At 34.2% G+C, this 23,620-nt stretch overlaps 1 protein-coding gene across 1 annotated transcript; it reads right to left on the reverse strand.

Moving 5' to 3' along the window:
* Window positions 1-2,589: 2,589 nt before the first annotated feature.
* Window positions 2,590-13,072, reverse strand: LOC133195536 (optineurin-like). Its single transcript, XM_061331407.1, has 11 exons — window positions 12,852-13,072; window positions 11,441-11,616; window positions 10,994-11,152; window positions 9,791-10,168; window positions 8,311-8,484; window positions 7,606-7,730; window positions 6,433-6,573; window positions 5,432-5,540; window positions 4,642-4,821; window positions 3,079-3,426; window positions 2,590-2,729 (listed from the first exon to the last, which is right to left on the reverse strand). Exons 1-11 carry the CDS (start codon window positions 13,039-13,041, stop codon window positions 2,601-2,603), a joined length of 2,109 nt encoding a protein of 702 aa, XP_061187391.1. The 5' UTR covers window positions 13,042-13,072; the 3' UTR covers window positions 2,590-2,600.
* Window positions 13,073-23,620: the final 10,548 nt, after the last annotated feature.

The raw sequence follows: 23,620 nt of genomic DNA on the forward strand, positions 1-23,620 counted from the left end.
TTAACAAAATTAATGCTCTCTCTCAAGAGACAACTTTTATCTATAATGTATCAGCCATTCTGTCATTTTTCAATGTTGATATGAATTTAAAACAAGAGGCCCAAGGGCCTTAACGGTCACCTGAGTACAATACAACAATTTAGAGGTTCCCCGCCATAGGACCTGAATCATGAACCCAGGGGCCATGAATTTAAAGCTTGAGCACTCATTACACTGATAAATGAAGCTTTGTTGCCCAACAGCAAGAAAAATAGTATGATTAGTTTCAACAAAATAATTGGTCTAGTATCTATCTGCCCCCCCCCCCCCCCCCCCCCCCCCCATTTATCACTATTCCCATGCAGACTATTAACAAAATGTCTATTATTTAACCCCATATTATTCCTTCTCACAATGGCCTCTCTTGGCCGTTGAAGAACATTTAAAAAGATAAGTTATTTTTGTCTCATTTTTATTCATCTATTATTTCCAAGTCATTAAAACTATGAAAGTACTTTTTTTATTATACAATAAATTTTCTTGCATAATTCTCTTATTCTATTAAGCTTTCAAATACATTATGTTAATTGATTAATTATCAAAGGTGAATGGCAAAGGGAAATAACTTTGCTCAGTAGAATACAAGTTAATAGAGCCCTGGCCAGGACCAAAAAAGTTGACTAAATGGTCCAGGTGTTCAAAATTCTGGTAAAAATACCCTTGCATATTAAAACTTTTACTCTGTTTGCCTTGAACATCAAGAGAAGCATAGACGATTTTCAAAGAAATGCATTTTCACCATATTATTAAATAAATAAAGCCCCATCCTTACACCACAACATCTGACCCATTGGCCACGAACTCACAATTCTGGAAGAAGCACCCTTTCTCATCATAACTATGCACTTGTTTCTTTAGTTTATAACCAGTAGTCGATAAAAAATTTTGAAAGAAATTATGCATTTTCACTATATACATGTAATCAATAGAGCTCTCTCTCCACCCCCCACCCCCCCAGAACCCCTGACCCAGGGGCCATGAATTTCACAATTTTGGAAGAGGCATTCTTGCTCATCATAACTATGTACTGAGTTACTTTATTTAATATCAAGGAGAGATAAGAAGATTTTCAAATAATTAATGCATTTTCAATATATAATCAATAGAGCCCCGCCCTAACACCAGAACCCCTGACCCAGGGGCCATGAAATTCACAATTTTGGAAGAGGCACTCTTGTTCACCATAACTATGTACTAAGTTACTTTATTTAATACCCAGGAGCAGAGAAGAAGATTTTCAAAGAATTAATGCCTTTTCCCTATATTAAATCAATAGAGCCCCGCCCTAACACCAGAACCCCTGACCCTGGGGCCATGAAATTCACAATTTTGGAAGAGGCACTCTTGCTCATCATAACTATGTACTTAGTATAACTATGTACTTAGTTACTTTATTTAATACCCAGGAGCAGAGAAGAAGATTTTCAAAGAATTGATGCCTTTTCCCTATATTAAATCAATAGAGCCCCACCCTAACACCAGAACCCCTGACCCTGGGGCCATGAAATTCACAATTTTGGAAGAGGCACTCTTGCTCATCATAACTATGTACTTAGTTACTTTATTTAATACCCAGGAGCAGAGAAGAAGATTTTCAAAGAATTCATGCAATTTCACTATATAATCAATAGAGCCCCGCACTAACACCAGAACCCCTGACTCTGGGGCCATGAAATTCACAATTTTGGATGAGGCACTCTTGCTCACCATAACTATGTACTTAGTTACTTTATTTAATACCCAGGAGCAGAGAAGAAGATTTACAAAGAATTCATGCATTTTCACTACATAATCAATAGGGCCCCACACTAACACCAGAACCCCTGACCCTGGGGCCATGAAATTCACAATTTTGGATGAGGCACTCTTGCTCTTCATAACTATGTACTTAGTTACTTTATTTAATACCCAGGAGCAGAGAAGAAGATTTTCAAAGAAATAATGCACTTTCACTATATGATTTATATAGCCCCACCCTAGCACCAGAACCCCTGACCCTGGGGCCATGAATTTCACAATTTTGGTAGAGGGCTCAATGCTTATTACTATGATGCCAACAGTTTGACTGCTTGATGTCCAGGAGTAAAGAAGAAGATTTTTAAAGATTGCATTATTTTCAGTGGTTTTAGCCCCACCCCTCAGGTCCCAGGGGGGCAGGGACCATGAAATTCAAAATTTTTGTTCCCCTTCACCCATAGATGCTATATGCCAAATTTGGTTGAAATTGGTTAAGCGTTTTCAGAGAAGAAGCTAAAAATGTTCAAAATGTTAACACACGACGCACACCGCACGACGCACGACGCACGCCGACGGACGAGAACGGATAGCAATAGGTCACCTGAGTGACTCAGGTGACCTAAAAATCAAAAATCACATAATGGGACAAAAAACGTTCTTTAAAAACAAAATATATATTGTACAAAAGTTTACAGAATTGTTGAATTTGAAACTCTTTCATGATTGATCTAATTTGACATTTGACAATATCATTGGTTGTTCTGGTCAATGCAACCCAGGATGAGATTTGCTGTGTGTCAGGGGAAGTTCTGGTCTATGCTCTGTCAAGGGTTGTCCTGGTCAATACAGTCCAGTACATGTATCTGTAGAGTGTCCATGTCTGGACAGGTCTGATTACATTTTGGACATTCGAATTGATGGGGTTCCTCTCCTTCCCCGGATTCACTGTGGACCTTGATAAAAGTAAATCATAAGCTATACCTAGGCACACAGAAACAAAGATCTCTATGGCAGAAAATATCATCAAGAAACCAGAAAAGGAAGGTTTCATTAGGTTCATGTACATAAGGAAATACATACATACATATGTAGATACATGTACACATATTATATCACCACTTATCTTTCAACATAAAAAATAACTTGCTTTCTGAGAATGGAATTTATTTTTAATTCATTCCCTCAAAATAATACTCATCTTCCTTTTATTTTTTTAAAATAATTACCATCTAAAAGCTCAAGAATCTTTAGCATCAGATTCTTATTTTACTTCAAAAATAATTCTTAACACTATATTTTTACCTGACTTGTTGAAACAGAAGGAGGAGGTCTACCATCATTGTACATTGCCCCTGCCCCTGGGGCCTGGGTGGGATAACTTTGGGGAGGGTACTGAGTCAATTGATATGGGTTCCCATGATTCTGATGTCCCACCCTAAGGTGTTGTTGAAGAGTGTGCTGATAGCCTGGGTTGGAGTGTCGCTGTTGCATCTCCTGGAACTGTCGCTTAGAGAAGTTCTCCATCTCATCCAGTAACTGCTGGTTGCGTAGCTGGAGTTGTTTGTAGTCATTCTCCAGTTGAGTTTTTTCTGCATGGAGACGTTCCCTAGCATCTCTCTCAGCATCAAAATCTGACTTCCATACCTCAGCCTAGAACAGAAGTTCATCACATTTATTCAAATATAATGTATTTAAAATGTCTCTTATTAACAATGCTCTGCTTTCTCTGATTTTACATCTATACCTTTAATAACAGGTTGCAACATACATGCAGATAAAACTTTTCTTTATGTCATGTTAGACTTTCAATATTGAGCTTTGAGTTATAGACCACATTGTTGAGTAACACACCTGAACTTTAAGTACACAGACCACATACTGAGTCACTTACCTGAGCTTTGAGAACAGGACCATATTACTGAGCCACACACCTCAGCTTTGAGTACAAAGACCACATTATGGAGTTACACACCTAAGCTTTGAGTACATGGACCACATTACTGAATCAAACACCTGACCCTTGAGCACAAGGTCTACATTACTGAGTGACACACCTGAGTTTTGAGAACAGGGACCACATTACTGAGTTAAACACCTGTGGTTTCAGTACAGGGACCACAGTACTGAGTTTACACACCTTAGCTTTGAGTACAGGGACCACATTACTGAGTTATACACGAGCTTTGAGTGAAGGGACCACGTTACTGAGTCACACACCTGAGCTTTGAGAACAGGGCCACATTACTGAGTCACTTACCTGAGCATTGAGAACAGGACCACATTACTGAGTCAAAGACCTGAGCTTTGAGAACAGGACCACATTATTGAGTCAAACACCTGAGCTTTGAGAACAGGGCCACATTACTGAGTCACACACCTGAGCTTTGAGCACAAAGACCACATTACTGAGTTACACACCTAAGCTTTGAGTACATGGCCACATTATTGAGTCAAACACCTGAGCCTTGAGCACAAGATCTACATTACTGAGTCTCACACCTGAGTTTTGAGAGCAGGGACAATATTAATGAGTTACACACTTGAGCTTTAAGTACAGCGACCACATTACTGAGTTACACACATTGAGCCTTGAGTACAGGGATCACGTTACTGAGTTACACACCTGAGCCTTAAGTACAGGGACCACATTACTGAGTTACACACCTGAGCCTTGAGTACAGGAACCACATTACTGAGTTACACACCTGAGCTTTGAGTACAGGGACCACATTACTGAGTTACACACCTGACTCTTCAGTACAGGGACCATATTACTGAGTTAACTGTGCCTTGAGTACAGGGACCATATTACTGAGTTACACACCTGAGCCTTGAGTACAGGAACCACATTACTGAGTTACACACCTGAGCTTTGAGTACAGGGACCACATTGTTGAGTTCCTCTGTGATTTTTTTATTCTCCTCCTGTACTTTGTTAAGCTTCTCCTCTCTGTAATTAATGGCTTCCTCACCAGCGTACACCTGGGCTGTTAGTCGACCTATTTGGTCCAGTAACTTCTGTTTCTCTGTCTCTGTACATCCACCCTAGGAAAAAAATTATACAGAAATATAAATGTTTCAATCAAGTTACAGCTTAACAACTTGGAATTTCTGAATTTGGCCTTGAATTTAAAATCTTTTAGTGAAATGTCCTACATGATACTTCAAATATGTGTAAGAATTTTGCATTCCCTTTACTGTAGTGTATACACATATGTAAAATAAAAATCTTACATAATGAGGTTAAAAATCATTTTTGTAACATTATACCCTCAGTCTTCAAAGATCTGGATAGAAAATAAATGTCATTCCCTCCCAATACTAGTGCCTCCAAAACTGTTTTTACCAGTAATCATAATTATTCCTAAATATACACATTACTTATACACATTATACTTATAAATAACTGCCTGTGTATTTCTCTCTTGTATCAATAATTACCCTTTGGCATGTCTGTCTAATTCATAATTATCTGTGGGCATGTCTGTCTAATTCATAATTACCCTTGGGCATGTCTGTCTAATTCATAATTACCTGTGGTGTGTCTGTCTAATTCATAATTACCTGTGGTGTGTCTGTCTTATTCATAATTACCTGTGGTATGTCTGTTTTATCAATAATTACCCATGGGCATATCAGTTTTGTTTATAATTACCTGTGGACGTGTCTGTTCTTGAAGTTTGATTCTATCATATTTCTCTGACAAATTCTTGTGGTCTGAAACCAACGTGTTAAATGACTGCCTGAGATCAGCTGACGTTTTCCTGTAATGACAAGAGTATCTTTCTAACTACATATACAAGACTGTATCATTACACAATATGATATGTATCATTAAACAATATGATATGAATAATTACACAATATGATATGTATCATTACACAGTATAATATATGTATCATTACACAATATGAAATTTGTCATTACACAATATGATATGAATCATTACACAATATGATATGTATCATTACACAATATGATATTTGTCATTACACAATATGATATTTGTCATTACACAATATGATATGAATCATTACACAATATGATATGCATCATTACACAATATGATATGTATCATTACACAATATGATATTTGTCATTACACAATATGATATTTGTCATTACACAATATGATATGAATCATTACACAATATGATATGTATCATTACACAATATGGTATGAGTCATTGTTAAGGTATTTATTAAACACAAGTATTCCCACAAACAAGTAATTATTTTAACACTCAGTCTGATATCTGATATCATACTTGGTACAGTAAAACACGCTTAGAGCAAAGTGCCAGGTACGAGCAAGTTTGATTGAATATAAAAGTAATTTGTTTAAGCTGTTAAGATTTCAATACGTTTTAAAACCATAGGGATTGAAATCACTTCACTGTAAGCATGAATTCATTATAAGCATGTTTGCTATAACTGTGTTTTACTGTATTTTGCTTACACTGATATCATACTTTTAAATTTTTTTGGCACTGATATCATATTTGCTATTTTTTTTTTCAGCTTTCATTATACTGGGTATTTATTCATTACACTGATTTCAAACATTGTATTTTTTAACACTGACTTCATACTGAGTATTTTTATCCTTGATATCATACTGGGAGTTATATTACACTTTTTTTTAGATATCCTACTTGGTATTTTGATGTTCCTTTCTCTCGGCAGTCAGTGCGTCCTCGTAACTTTTTAGTGACAACCTCAGTGTTTCTACGAGGGCGGCATCCTCCGTGTGTTGTCGTCGGAACTCCTCTTGCATGTGTTCTACTTCCTGTAATCTGTTACAAAAATAAAAATACGGAAGTTTTACAGATAAATAAAGTCCATTTGATATTCATAGCTGAGTACATGTACTGCTATATAACAATATCTTGCAGATCAACTATATAATAAAAACATTCAAGTATTGTACATACAAGTAAATATGCTTGTTTGTGATGCAGAAAAAAATATTTTTGTCAAGCGAATAGATTAGTTAGCTGACCATGCCATGAAAATTTGGTATTGTCAAAAAATTGATCACTTGACAAGTGTGTGGATAAGATTTTTGTAGAAAACCTCTTCTTTATCATAAGCAGCTTATGTAATATATAATATATGAAGTCTACATCTGGATGTGTTCTTACTTCCTTATTTCTCTTCCTTTAATGGTGGAAGCTTCATTTAATACATGTACAATGGACCTTAAAAGTTTGCTTCCTCTTTTTTTTTTCTTTTTCAGTATGAACAAATTGTACAGACTTTCAAATGATTTTTTTCCTTATACACAATAGAATGTTTGTTTTAATATTGCTTGTGTATACAATAATGTACAAGTACATTTTAAGTCATATCTGAATTCTTTTCACTGCCTGACAGAAATTATTTTTTCTTCATTTACATGTTTGCAAGATTTCTTTTATTTTTATTGATATGATCAATAATGGTAATTCAAAATGTTTTTTTTTTTAAATAAAAGTCAAATTCAACCTTGACCTTGTTTATGACTTGACATATAACCTTGACCTGACTTAACACTTTCACCTTACTTCAAACTGACCAAACATCAACACATCTTTAAAATAATTATGAAGTTATGACCAAGGTTTATGCTATGAAATCCAAGCAATGCCATGATATTCTGGGCATAAAAACTGTAAATGGACATACATGTATATTTTTAAGCATGTGTGACTATTCATGCAACTTAAATCTTCTGTTTAAGAAGTCATTCAAGTCTACTTTCTTGCTAGTCTTTTGTTTAAGAAGTCATTTAAGGTCTAACACAATTGCAACTCTTCTGTTTAAGAAGTCATTTAAGGTCTACTCACTTGCTACTCTTCTTTTCGAGAGCATCGTTAGCATCTTCCAGTCTTTTCTGGGACTCGGTGACCTGGGTAATGAGGGTCAGAACTTGGCTGCGCAGGCTCTGTACGTCACTCGTGTAAGCCTTTGTCTTGAATTGATAAACAAAAAATTATTATAATTCTTAATCAAATTCATTTCATATAACATATGTATATCAGTACATAAGCAAGGCTTAAAATTCCATTAATAAGAGGATTATTATTATTTTTTTTTATATAGACATTATTTTGTTAGCATCAGACAGTTTTTTTTTACAGAAATTGTCTTAGGGTTTTACTTTCACATACTTTAAATGCACAAGAATACAGGTATAATTATTTTGCTCATATGTACACAGAAACATATCAGTGACCACTCATCCCATGACAAGCATAACACCATAACCTCTTGTCCCCATGATGATTCTGCTCGACTCATATAAAACCCACTTTTAGCCAATAATAAAAATAAAAAAGATCATGGCTTATTTCAGATTTCTTAATCTTTTTAGACTGTCTGATAAAAAAAAAACACTATATGATATTCATTCCACTCATCCTGATTTTCATTTGTCAAGGAGGAGTGGATGAGTGCTTTTTTTCACACTCTGTCACAAAAACGAATACCACCACTTCATTTTCTTAAAATAAAAGCTGAAGAGCGTATTATTTCTTGTAGATAATAACAACCTGTTCATCTTTGGTCTGCTGAAGCTCATGTTGCAGCACATCCAGTTGCTGCAGCAACTCCTGCTTCTGTTGCTGATGTTGCTTTGTGAGACTTGATATGTGTTGCTGTTGTTGCTCCTTGTACCAGGCAATCTCTTCTTCTTTCTGTTTCAGTCTCTGTCTTAGTTCACCTAGCTGTAAGCATGGTAGGAATACATAATATGCAACCTTATGGCATACCAGAACAAGAGAATGTAAATACTAGTATTTTATCATATTCTTAACAGAAAAAAGAATTTTTACACATTTAATGATCTTAATGAAGATATGCGTGATCTTGGTGGCATTTCAAGGAGGTCACAAAGGACAAGGTATTAAGTTAACGGCCGAATTTTGCCCCTTATTTGATATAAAAAATGAAAACTGAACAGGGAGGCCACAAGAGGGTACCAAAGTTGGACACTTTACCGAATATCCTCAATTTTGAAGGAATATCATCTTTCATCAAATTTGAGATACTTTTCACTTCGGGACACATAGAGCACAAGCTTGCCTATCTGAGATTTTTATACATAATTAAGATGCATCTGATACTAGTGTATGAAATGTATAAATTTGGTAGATAGGCAAGCTTGTGCTCTGTGCTTTCTGAAAGAAAATGTGCTATAAAATTGGTCAAAATTTGCATAAAAATGAGGAAATTCGGAAATTGACATATTTTGTGACATTCCTATGACCTTTGTGTACCCCATAACTACAAATCAATACTCATTTTGTAAAAGGGATGACAACAGGTTTATAATTATGAACTATTGCATCGCTGCTGGAGACACCACAAATCAGGGACCGAAAAGGGGTCTTAGCCTATCTTGTTCTTTGTGGGTCTCCTTATTCCTTGAAAACAATGAACATTTTATGAAAATTAGTGATTTCACAGAACTTAAAAACCTTCATTTCATGCTAGAAATTTCCATGAGATTTGCAACCATCTTGTGAATATTTCTTGCCCGAATCAATTTCAATTTCAAGGGCACCACAAGGGAAAGCATCCATTCTGAAAAGAGCACATCAATCCGAATACATGTACATGTATGAATTATTACTTGATGTGTAACTTCTGTTACACACATTCACTCACCCACACACTAGTGTGTTACTATATCCTCTCCAACTTCATTGCGAGAGGATAATAATGCATTCAACGTGTTTGTGTAGAATATTTTATACATGTAGGTTGAAAAGTAAAAGTCCCAGATGAATTTCAACCTGAGGAATTGTGAATAAAGGTTGTTGCAAATAGGAATTGGTTTACAGTATGTAATAACCTTAGAATATCACTCTCTATACACATAACAACAGCATAAAAAATCAAGAAATTTCATACTTGAATCAATGTATCTCCCTTCATATAAATGCATTTAGATGCATTTCATTGATTTTATATTGCTTAAGACATACACACAAAAATGACATTCAATAAGAATTCAATTTGAAGGTATACCTCTGTCTGAACCATTTCTGCCCCTTGTGTTTTCCTGTCCTCCTCTTTACCGACTGCTACGTCCTGGAAACGTGACACCTCCTTCTCTAGGTCCTCAACACGGCTCCTCAATGACCTTGCCTCCGTCTTCACACCCTTGTTCTCATTCAACAAGCCTTCAATTCTTTGTCCAAGCTCTGTATTCTCTCTCTCCAGTTTTGCATTTTCTTCCTGAAGCTCTTGTTTCACATTTTTGTAAGAGTTTAGGTCCCGCATTAAGCTTTCATTATTTTCTCTGAATTGTCCCAGCTGATTTTCCAGCTGTGTTATTTTAGATTTTAAACTTTCATTTTCCTTTTCTAAGGCTTCTATTTCAGTTCTGTCTTGATTCACAATTACCTATATGAAATATAAAGAGATTTTTAACGAAGATTTCAATATTTGATTAAATTGACATTCATTTTTACTTTCAATTGATAGTAAAGGCATCACTCCATAATTTGTGTATTTTTTTAATGTATAAATAAATTTCCAAACAGCTCTACTATCCAACACAGAACAAATGGAAACATATATCAAAGTCTAATTGACAATGGAGAAGAAAATCTTTGTACTAATTTAAAGTATTCCACAGCAACTTTAATACAGTTTAATTACAATTATGCAATACTTTCTCCCCAGGCATGAGTAAAACTGTTGCAGAATCAAGGTTAGGTGAAGAACATTCATTTGACATTCATTTTATCAATTTGTTCTGAGGATATTGATTTAAATGCAATTTTAAATGCGCTGGGGACAGAGGCATTAAAACTTGCTACACCTTTTCAGTGTCAATGAAATATCAAAACAGTCTGAGGTCAATCAATTTACCATATCAACAAAGTCAGAGAACTATGTGAGGTCTAATGTATCAACAATGCATGCAGCCTGATGACAATAATTACATGTATTTAAACCCTATAGACACAGTTCCAGAACGATATATTTACCATATCAACACAGCCTGAGGACAATGTGTTTACCATATCAACGCAGTCTGAGGATATTTACCATAACAACACAGTCTGGGGACTATGTATTTACCAAATCAACACAATCTGATTACAATATTTTAACCATATTAACATGATTAATACAGTCTGAGGAAAAATTATTCATTATATCAACACAATCTGAGGACAATGTATTTACTGTATCAACACAGTCTGAGGACAATGTATTTACCGTATCAACACAGTCTGAGGACCTGTCTAGTGATTTACTCTCTAAAGCTTTCTTCAGCTCCTCGACAGTCCTCACAAGTCCTGTAACAGCTTCCTCCTTGTTTCTGAGCTCACTCCTGACCTCCTGAGCTGACCTCTCTAGATGTGTCATCTGGGCAGCCTATCAGTAAATGGATTGATGTTGATGATTAAAGAACTTTGTTTAATAATTGAGCTGAAAAGCCTTGATGTACACAGATTTTAATCTAGTGATACTGCAAAGAATAATTAACAATTATAACAATAATTTGCATGGAAAACTTAAAACTACGGTTTCATAAATTTCATCATTCGTATTCCAAAGCAATCAAATAAATTCTGGGTACATTAACAGATATTTTTGATGGTTAGGTCAATGTTCACAAAATTGTGTTCCTGTTACCTTTATCTATAATATATACTTCTCTACCTTTTTTGAGACTTCCCTTTTAAGATCCTCGTTCTCTTTAGTCAGAGTCTGGACTACCTCCTTAGTCTGGTCAAACTTTTCTTTATTTTTCATGTTGTTACTGCGGATCTTCTCCTTCCATTCTGCCAGATTCTGGTATTGAATCTTCATCTTTTCGTTATTGTCCCTCAGGTAATCTAATGAAATATTACAAGCACGAAATCAGAGTAACACAGAACTGACTCTCTTAATTTTCGGATGTTCAATGCATGAATGATTGAGAATGGACATTATTTAATATTTATGACATGTCTTTATGCTACAACTTCTAACATACATATATATATATATATATATATATATATGCACATGTAATAAATGTATACTTCTTTGTCTAATTAAAGAATAGATGAGTATATTAACTATTTTATATTCCTCTGTTTTCAGGTATTTTTTCATTGGCCACTACAGTAAAGCTTGAAGTATTTGAATATATTTAATGAATATTTTAAGTAATTAATATAATAAAATAAGTTTTGTTTTACAGTCAGGGGTGATACTGAAATCCGTCATTTTTAAAATGACGATTTTTAGTCATAAAATAAAATTTTTATTATGACTTAAACTCGTCATTTTTAAGAAAATGACGAAAAACAGTCATAAAAATTTAGAGTGTTTCTAGAATACCGAGTTACCTCTCTTTGAAAAATGTTAGATCCACCAACCGAAAAAAGGACAAAAAACATCGTAAACAAACTTCATTTCTCTAACACAGTTGACTACAATACTGGTTATGTCGACAGTACAAATTTCCCAAGCAAAAATAAGAGTGGAAGAGTTATTTGTCAATTTATTTGCATTAAATAGGAAAGAAGACGAAAATGACGATATGCCGTCTTTTTTCAAAATGGAGGGTCTGGGCGCACTGAAATATCTCGCTTGTTTTACGGGGCGCACTACTTTTTTATGGCTTTAACTTTTTGTCGAGACTTTTCTCTACAAGTACGTATTCTTCCAGACGGTGTACTATATGTTTTTATAGGTTTAAAAGCCATGTAAAAATGGCGAATTAGTTCTACCAAAATTCGACATTTTACCGCTAAATAATAACTTTCACCTTCCATGTTGATGTTCTAACGCACGTGGTCAGCAGTAATTAGTGACCCGGATGAAATGAAACTTGCGTAAACACTCTTCTTTCAGCGGTGAATTCAAATTTCGCTTTTATGTAACCAGGATAGAAGAATTAAGTTGAAAAAGAAAATATGACGATAGTAAGTCATATTGACAAAAATGACGAAAATACGTAGTTAGTAAATATGACGATTATCCATCATTTTTCAGAAATGACGGATTTCAGTCTCACCCCTGACTGTTTTACATGCAATTAATTAAAATATGGCAAACTCCTACTGTAACAAGAAATGTGTACCTCTGAGTTCATTATTTTCTCTGTGAAGTTCCTGAATTCTCTCCAGGGCCTGCTCCAGACTGACATCAGTCATGGACATCTGACCTAGGCCTTGACTCAGGCTACCTTCGTGTGTGCTACGCGACGGCATTGATGATATCATTTCATACGACACACCATTCCTTGTTGGGGTATGGGTTCCATTCATCATAGCTTATAATCTGGGTTTCATTGCTGTTTTTCTGTTGTAGTTTTTGATTGTAAAATGTAAGATAAGAGTGAAAACAAAAGTTTTAACGTGTAAGCAATACAGTGCTAAAACTATAGTGCCAAAAAATCGTTATACTGCTTTAATGATGAAACATTTGTATTTTTATCTTATTTAGGTTAGGACCCCATTGGAAATAAGCTCTCGAGCTTTAATGGGTTATCCTGGTTTCAACTAGTCACTTTCTAAAAATATGGTTTCCTGAATATTTATTCATAAATGTATTTAAAATTTATTGATTCCCAAATATTGTCTTTTAAATGATTATGTATATTTATGTGTATTTTTTATGTACAATGACATAATACCAAATAAATGATGATGATAATAATATGATTGGTATTTTTATTCTTGATTTCAACATGTTCAATATACCAAAAACTGGATCCAACACTTTTCATATAATTTTGCAACTCTTAAGTAAATTCATATTAGTGACCATTCGAACAGGAATTAAAAAGTGAATCCATATGTCGAACAGCTGTCAAATACAAGACAATGTCATGATGACGATTGCAACATACTGGTCGACTTCAGGATAATGCGTGATCAAAATGATAGCTTGAAAGATACCTCGCCCAGGCACTCTAAAAATGCGATGTTGCCTCAATTTTTTTTCACAAGTAAGTTAAATACGTTACCATTGTGATTGCAATATTTCACTTACTCTATGAATCATGATTTTGTCTGAAAACGAAAGTACTTAATTGGCCTTGTTTATGTCAAATATAACGCCATTAAAGGTAACCCGGTTACATGCCAATTATTATACTCTTGTTTCTTATCAACAAGCAAGATTAAACAGAAAACGTCTTACCCTTACCTACAAATAAAGAAATGCCAAAAATAGAAGACAGTTATTTCCGATAGAATAAAAATAAGGAAATTATTTGTGCCACATAATATTAAAGTCTTCAAAATGGAGTATATTTTTCCGGGTGTCTTATCAAGTCGTACATAAACCGATTCGTACACAAAACGTAAGTACCTAAAAAAAATCAGCACGAAGTTTTTTTTCCTCTTCTGCCTGGTCAACTAGAAGCCACAGAATCTCTAGATTCGTTTTGATGTAGGAATATTAGAAAAAGTACATGTATGTTGTACTCTGATTGCAATGTCTCAGTATTTTGACGGTTGTCATAAAGTTTTATGTACGAGGATTGTCCAAAAAGTTCGTGGACAAATGCTTAATTTTCTTAATAAAGTCCGCAATGGCAAATGTGTTCGATAATATCTTAATATAGACCATGATTTAGTAAATATATGAAAAATTAAAACAATGAACACTATTTTACGAATGTTATATAGGTATAAATACTTTGTATACGCAAGCCGCACGGCCCAGTCTGACGTAACGCTTATTTCATGATAACGTCAAATATATGGATATTGAATTTTTATCACATGTTCATGGACACACGCTAATTTTCTTTATTATGCCACACTGCCAAGTGTATGAAATAATATTTATGTATAGCCCAAAATTGATTTCATTTTTAAAATTCAAAACAAGACGCGATAATTTACGAGCGTCATCAATATAAACACTTCGTATACACAGCCCAGTCCGACGACAACGTCATGAATAGGGATACCCTATTTTCATCAAATAACAGTGGTTTTCCACTTCTTGTAATGTCTCCGAAATTTTACACACCGTTGAAAAATCTTATACACCAATTACAAATCAATGAACTAAATATATTCCAATAATTTTAAGTTGTTTGAATAAATATTTTGTGTCTGACGTCGTTTCAACCATATTAAAGCATGATTGTATGATTGGACGCTGTTCCGTTCGGATGGCCGACGTAGCTTTTTCTGTCAATTTTTGAAACATACTTTTTGCGGTTTTCGCTTAATATTCTCACTGTCTATTTAGTAAGCGATACTAAAGATATCAGAAAATAACGACAACCGCTTTATTTCCGACACATTTAATTTTTATAAAGCTTTGAATCGTTTTATAAAGAAAATAATCATTTTAATTAGAAAACTTTATTTAAAAGTTTATGGCATTTTAACCCTGGTCCGTGCGCACTATCGGCGACCTCTAATGACCGCTATTTTTACAAAAATATTTGAATTTAAACAATAAAAGCCAAACTATTCTGACTTTGATTTTCATAACTAATATTTTGGTATACAATAAGTATATCTTGAACTATTCATTTTGATAAAAACGCCATTGTCCACGAACTTTTTGGACAACCCTCGTACATCCTTGTCTCAGTAACTGAGTTACCTTTCATAAAATTTCGAAATTTTCAGCGAAGTGATCTGTTACGACGCGAAATGTAATAAGAAAGTAAAATGTAATAAACTGGGATAATTAAATTTTGCGTTATTACATTTTGCGTCGAGATCAACGCAGAATGTAATAACGCAAAATGTAAAAACATTATTTTTGGATCATTACATTTTGCGTTGATCTCGACGCAAAATGTAATAATGAACATTTTGGTTGTTACTATTTGCGTTACTTAATTTTTGTGTTGAGGACAACGCAAAATGTAATAAAAAAAATGTAATAAAACAAAATATAATTATTTTTTGTATTCTGTGTTCAACCCGAAACATCACAAAATTGATTTAAACATATAACAATGGGGAAACTCGCTTAATTAAATAGACATACACACCTTTGACTATGATACAAACGTTACGGCTTTTACGGACATTACTAAATCTAATTGTATATTTTTTAAACCCTGTTTCTAACATTTTTATTGAATACTTATAAAACATTAACTTAACTTTGATTGACATGTTTATTTATAAATCAGTATGTATTATATATCCATCACTGACATTCTTAATTACCAAAGATTGACAATGGGTCCATTAAAAGCTCTTGATATGCATGCACGACTTGCATGTGTAGATTGGTTAGCAAGTTAGAAGTGCATGTGTGTGTGTCTGGCGAGAGGAAGCAGGGGGTAGGGGTTACTTCGTATGTTAATCATTATATTTTTATGCGCATGCAGAAACTTTCCATTTTATTATTAGAGAGAGAGAGAGAGAGAGAGAGAAAGAGAGAGAATTTAATTTTTGTTGGTCTGCAATGCATGATTTGTAAAACAGTATGAAATCTTAATTGTCAAGAAACCCCTTTCCCGCTATATTTACACCTGCCAGTAAAAACAAATAGATTTCTTTGCTAAATTTCATGCATGTGCCTATCAAAAAGCAAAAGCAAACTGATACACTGATCAACGAAATACCCCCCCCCCCCCCCAACACACACACCTGCGCACGCTCGTTTCTAATTTGCAACACCTATGATTTGAATTTCAATTGATTTTAAATGGCTAATGAAATCAATATACGATGGAATCAGAATTAATGTATGAATCATCATATGTTTATTTTTCCTTTTGTTTTATTTTCTTTCCGTTTATTTTCTTCATCCACAACTCAAATGAAAATTATTCTCAACTTGAATGACCAAAAAGTGTGTTATTACATTTTGCGTTTTTGCATAACCTCGACGCAAAATGTAATAATCCTTAAAAGTCTGTTTTTACATTATTACATTCTGCGTTGATATCGACGCAAAATGTAATAACAAAAAATGCAATATTTTCGGTTTATTACATTTTGCATTGTTATTGAATTTTGCGTCGTAACAAACCCTTTTACAGTGCTGTGAAGGCATGGGAAAAATAATTTTCATGCTTTCCGAACAAAAGATGTTTGAGAGTATACTTCGCTAAATGTAGGAATGAGTTTTAGTCGAGTAGTCCAATAACTTGTATGTGTCATCATTGTCGTGAATCTTTCTACGGTGACCTTTGTCAACACATAATACGTGATCAATCAATAGGAACCTGTGACATTTGCAATGATAGGTTTCATGGAAGGAGCTGTGATTAAAACAGCATCTAGATTACAAGGTTCTACTTTATATCAAGGCTCATTTGATTATCTGAATAAAAAAAAAATGATTGAATTAATTGTCGAAATTCTGTTTATTTACTTGACACTAAGTTAGTGCTATAGCTCTTAAATGGTTATTGTATAATAAAACTTATGAATGAATGACACAAAACACCTTTAAGATTCAGCTGGCATTACCTCTTCGACAAATGTCTTCCAATAGTAAGTCTCTTCTATATCAATTTTGCTGAATATAGTATCAATAGAAGATATGGATTTAAGGATATTTCCAAGAAATTGAAGCCTTCATCGAAAATAAAATCCTAATTTTACAACTCTGTTCGTTTCTCAAAATATTTAAATTAAGACTAAGCTTAGTCTGAAAATGTATTAATTCAAAAATATATTGCTTATGACAGGGATGGGGTAATGGTAATGTGTAATGATAATTGACAGTAATAAATTACTAATTTTGATGTAATTGTAAGTAATGTGTAATTGACCAAATTTTCAGTTACATGTAATTTTTTCATCCTGAGTCGGGAGAGGGCAAACAAACATTAATTTAAAGCTGGCCCCAGTGGAAAATATCTTCATTGTGGCAGTAAATCTTTAAAACCGATAGATATAGTTTAGGGGACACAATATTTAAGATTTTCATTAACAATTAAACAATGTTAATGTAAAAAAGAGAAAAAAGTAACTGAATCTGATATGAATATAAAGGAACGTTCATGACTTTTTTGTTATGTTTCTAAATGTAATTTGTGATTTAATATATTACATTTGCAAAGTAATTGTAATTTAATTAATTACATTTCAAAATCCTTGTAATGGTAATGGTAATTTAATTGAAGGTTTTGGGCAAGTAATTTTAATTTAATTAATTACTTTTGTATGTACATGTAATTGACCCCATCCCTGGCTTATGAAGAACTAGGGGGGAGGCTTCGTCTTCTTTTTTGAAATAATAAAGAACAAGTTGTCGAAAAATCGAAAAAGAATGCAAAGTGTTTGTTAAAAAATGATCTTGGAAGAGAAGAGGAAAGTGGAATAAAAAATATAAAGGTATCTATCATTTTGTTTAATCTCATAAATTCAGTAAAAAACATCAGTTTTTTTTCAATACCTCATAGAACCATATCATGGATGGAAATTTTTTTTCAAATGTAATAAATAATTTTTTTGGTGTTTGCTGATAGTTAAGTTTTATTTTACAATTATTTATTTTAATTCAGTGCAATAATATGTTAATATGTCAACAACTCCAAAGTTGAACATTGTAAACATATAGGACGAATATGTACGAAAGCCCAGAAGGCTCATTCGAGATTCGAGTTTCAAAATACGAGATTCGAAATTCGAGTTTCGAGATTCAAGATCAAAACTACCAATCAAAAGGCAGATTCAATATTTGATTACTCCGCTTTATTAAGTTTTTGCTATCAAGAAATCACTGAATATATTTATAACAAATGGGTCATTTGCTTTAATAATAATGCAAGAAAAAAATGTTATATGTATCAAAACGAAATAAAAATGAATTTTGGGGGGACGTTTTGAAAAATATATATAAAATCTTATTTTCCTTATTAAACAAAACAGTAGATACGTATTATATAAAATATTATATGGTCTTATCGTTGAATTGAGAAAGTAGGTCGATAAATTATTTGATAAGGACATAGATGAGGGAGAAAATTATTATTGATATGAAATACTAAGGATCGTCTTTACACTGCACAGTAATCATGGCCGAAGGAACCGGGGGGGGGGGGGTTGCCCCCAGTTGCCCCCAGTTGCCCCCAATAATTTTGCCGATATATAGAATACTATAGAAAACATACTAGCTACTATATGTTTGCGCCCCCTCAATAATAACGTCTGATGACCTTTTTTTTTGCTTGTCAAGGAATTTTGGTAGTTGATAGTGCCTCCCCAACTGAAAATGTATGGTCGTGCCCCGTCAAAGTGAAATTGCTTCCTACGGGCCTGGTAATTTAAGTAAGGATACATTTGATAACATTTAAAGGTGCATTTGTGCAGTTAGACTGATCTACTATTTGATAGGAAATAAAATAAATTCCAGTTTGTATTGTATATATAATTTTTTATTAATTCAAGTATTCAAAGCCTTAATAAGACCAAGAAAAGTAATTGAAAACTTAATTTTTATGTATTTCGAGACACAGTGGTGTATATTCCCCTCTGCTACAGATTTCACCAAAAGTGCATCATTGCCGAATTGCGGATAGGCAAGGAGGGAGTCGCCCCCTCTCAATAGAGGGGGGGGGGGTCGGGTCGGAGGACCACTTTCTGCGATCTTGGATACATTTATCATTGTCATTTTCTCCAGTGAATATGATTATAAATCATTTAAACATATTTTTTATGATTGCCTGACGTCACGGCGTCAGGCAGTATAAGGATGAATATTTCCGAGGTGCGAATCTAAGAGGTCACAGTTATAGCCATCAAAATTTTGTGCATGCTGATTATCATCGGAATTTGTTACCTGCGTTTCAACAACCTCATTTGGCAGAAAAAATAACTATATTACTGATACAATATATTGATGTGTTTATTTCCTTTAGTTTTTTGCATGCAGCTATTTATTTCTTGCGATTCCCTATACGGATATGTCCGTCTGACCTTTTTTTCTGCGTTTCTGTACTACTGGATTAGTCCATTTGTCACCCCCGGGTTTTCAGAGATAAAATTCTTCCTCCCACGAAACACAGAAAATAGGAAAGTGCTCCCTCCCATTTCGGAATTGAGGAAGTTTATTACTTTTCTGCTTGTACAAATATTTTTGATGTGGAACAACCCCCCCCCCCCCCCGGAAAAAACATCCTGAATCCGCGCCTGTCGCCATTCATATATACATGTGTATATATTTTTTAGAGTCGCGGAGTGAGGAGCTGATCTTTATGTCGAGGGTTCGAATCCACTGCGGGACGTGGAGATCGGTCCTTCGGATGAGACCGTATAAAACGAGGCCCCGAGTCGCAGTAGGTGTTAGCACGAAAAGATTATTGCTCATTGGTCCTGAGTGCCAAGTATTTGTACCCCTCCACCAGCAAGTGGTGACTTCTCCATAAAACAAACGAAAAACAGAACAAATCAATCTTAAAAATCTTCAATATCATGTTAAATTAACTATACTCATATTTCAAAACATTATCCACATGCATACATGTATATGTACTGTACATTCCATTTTTTGTATGAGATACAAACAATATATACATTTTAAAATTTGATCCTTTTCCATTGCTCTGATGAGTAGCAAACAACTTAAAATTAATGCATGATGCTTTGTGCAACGTCTTCATAATTAATTACCCCCTCCTCCCCCCCCCCCAATGTAAACGTTTTTTACTTATCATGTAGGTTCTATAGATATTGATTGCCTTAGTCAGGCAAGCTTTTTGAAAAGCTATTACTTGTACAGAAATTAAAATCTTCATGACCACTGGTAATAAAATTGAGAAATTTTAAAATCCTTACACAGTGCTTGGAAATTATGGAAACTTCTTTACTGAATAATCAAAATATAATTTTTAAAATGTTTAATGTTTGACTTCCTACAATTCCAAACATATTTCCTAATTTCTATTCCCTGTCCTAATCGTAGACTCCTGCGGCTGTCATTTTTGATAGACTTCAAGATAAAATTTCAATTCTAGATTTAACCACCTATAAAAATCAAAAGTTTTGTATACTGTAAAAATTGGATAGGCATAAAAGTGTGGATTGCTAAAAATACTTTTATTGCATTGAATGAAAAAAATATTCTAGTAACTGGTAAATAAATAAGAATTATGATCAACTTTCCACCATTTTTCAACCAAACACATGTATAAATAAACATTTTTTTTTTACATCAAGAAAATGATGTGTAGGCTACACTTGCCGCTACAGCCTTATTGCATATGTGGAATACACACCATTAAGAAAGCTCTACTACGATGTCTTTCAAGATTTCCTGTGTACACTAAAAAGGCATACATGAACTAAATAATTTTAATACGAACTCCTTTAAGCTATATGATTTTTTTCGAAGTCCTAAAGGTGTATAAAGAGTTCATTCTTTTGTTAAAATAATTTTTTTTATCATTATTCAACACTTTTATATCTTTTTTTCTCTACGTCCATTACATCATGTATTTACGAAAGCCTATTAGGATCAAACTACGGTAAAAAAAAAAATTAAAAAGGCGTAATAACGCGAAAAAAGGCGTAATAACGCCTTTTGAAAAGGCGTTATAATGCGGAAAAAGGCGTAATAACGCGAAAAAAGGCGTTATTACGCCCTTCCAAAAGGTGTTATTACGCCTTTCTAAAAGGCGTTATTACGCCTTTTAAAAAGGCGTTATAACGCCTTTCCAAAAGGCGTTATTACGCCTTTCTAAAAGGCGTTATTACGCCTTTTTAAAAGGCATTAATACGCCTTTCAAAGAGGCGTTATTATGCCTTTTGAAGGGCCATTATTATGTCTTTGACAGGCCCGTGCTTTTAAAGTGGGGGGGGGGGGGTTCCCATAAAATTGACAAGCAAACAAAAAAAACAAGACCCCCCCCCCCCCCCGGGAAAAGAAATAAACTGCCTAAACTTGAGGGGAAACTTTTTTACGGTAAAAACTTTTTTTTAAATGCAATGACTTGTCCGCGTTTAACCATACTGCAACAAAATCTTAAGGGACCAAGCAATCAATTAATGATTTTTTATATTTAAACTATAGCAAGACTATTTTCCCAAAAAGTGGGGTGGGGACCCCCCCCCCCCCCCCCCAACTCACATTCGTACTACCGGCCTGTTTGAAAAGGAGTTGTATCTAAAAATGGAAAGGCGTTATTTTAAATAGTAAATATATGAAAGATTGAACCAAAGCCATCTTTATTCATGCAATATTTAGATTATAGTTTTAATATTTAAAATTATATTATAAATTATAGTATTTTCTATATTCCTGCACATCTCGCAGACATTTGTTTGCATTTTGCATGCGTATTAAGAGAAGTCAACACTCTACTTTTGAAAATCCAGGATATAGGCAGAACCAGCTTTGGGCTTTGCTAGCCACGTATTAAAAATTCATGTCAAATTTGAAATATTTTTCTCTCCTCTTGGTAAAAAACAGGCAAAGTATTTGCATAGGTATAATGAGCAATTAGCCTTCAACAAAATTTCTGAAATCCATACACCTTGGTAGAAGCGTCTGGCATCAGAGAAGGACTAAGTTGGTTTAACACTGAAAATATTTTACACATTTAAAAATCTTTTTTCCTAGAAATCTAATTATAATCAGCCCCCAGGGTGGGCTAAGTAAGTCAAGTATTGAAAGAAAAGAGGCGTAATAACGCCTTTTTAAAAGGCGTAATAACGCCTTTTAGAAAGGCGTAATAACGCCTTTTGGAAAGGCGTAATAAAACTTTTTGGAAAGGCGTAATAACAACTTTTAGAAAGGCGTAATAACGCCTTTTGGAAAGGCGTAATAACGCCTTATGGAAAGGCGTTATAACGCCTTTTTAAAAGGCGTAATAACGCCTTTTAGAAAAGCGTAATAACGCCTTTTGGAAAGGCGTAAAAACGCCTTTTAGAAAGGCGTAATAACGCCTTTTGGAAAGGCGTAATTACGCCTTTATTTGCGTTATTACGCCTTTTCCCGCGTTATAACGCCTTTTCAAAAGGCGTTATTACGCCTTTTTTCGCGTTATAACGCCTTTTCAAAAGGCGAACGCCTTTTAAGGACATCCGCCTTTTAAGGACCTACTGATAATTTTTCAAGATATTCTTAATTTAAGATTATAGTGCCATCAGGTGTTCGTCGAAGAAAAATCAGCATGCATTACCAGGGGTTTTGAAAAGATATCAATTGATGAAAATTCTTGTATAATTCAAAGAAAAATACACAAAAATTACTAAACACATATTCTAGATGTTTTGTTTATCCAAACTTGTTTCAAAAGAAGTGTACAACAGCATATATAGACATACAAATGTAGCACACAATTTCTTGTATTGGACTCTTCAACTCCAGGGAAAAAGACAATAAAGTTCAAACTACGTTGCGTACTGTGGAATCATTTTAATTCGTGGGGGTCAATGTTCGTGGGCAAGCAAAATTTTGCTTGTTCGTGGGGACACAATTTCGTTTATAGGGGGTTTCAATGAATCAATATATTTACAAAATAAACGTTCGTGGGGATGTAAGTTCGTGTGTAAGGGTGACCCACGAAATCCACGAACATTGGTCCCCCACGAACAATGATGATTCCACAGTATGTCCTTAATTATTATTATTTATTTTTTTTACCGTAGTTTGATCCTAATAGGCTTTCGTATGTATTGAAACTTGTGTATTGATTGGTTATGCATCTTGCGAGACCTGAGCGGTTTCCTTATAAATAATTATCAAATATATAATTATTTTGCCCATGCATCGCAAGATTGACACTGAATGTTGGTAACCGAACATTTGTTTACCGCTGTAACAAAATAAACAACATAGCCATAGGACCCTGGCACGTGTCCCCCCCCCCCCCCCCATTCTCCTTATATTTTTACCGATATAATATACTATAGGAAACATAGCAAATTTATTATGTTTGCGTTCTTTCAAAAATAACGTCTAATAACC

The sequence above is a fragment of the Saccostrea echinata genome, unplaced genomic scaffold (genome assembly GCF_033153115.1).
Source record: "Saccostrea echinata isolate AGI-Se365-2 ecotype Australia unplaced genomic scaffold, CSIRO_AGI_Sech_v1 ptg000029l, whole genome shotgun sequence".
Classification (NCBI taxonomy): Eukaryota; Metazoa; Mollusca; class Bivalvia; order Ostreida; family Ostreidae; genus Saccostrea; species Saccostrea echinata.

Bases quoted from the DNA above. Each gene is read 5' to 3' on its own strand.
- LOC133195536 (XM_061331407.1), bottom strand. From the start codon at position 13,041: ATGATGAATGGAACCCATACCCCAACAAGGAATGGTGTGTCGTATGAA. The intron at 10,169-10,993 runs GTAAATACATTG...TATTTCATATAG, and splicing joins CCTCAGACTGTGTTGATACG to GTAATTGTGAATCAAGACAG. The intron at 5,541-6,432 runs GTAGGATATCTA...TTGTCATTACAG, and splicing joins AAGGAACATCAAAATACCAA to GAAAACGTCAGCTGATCTCA.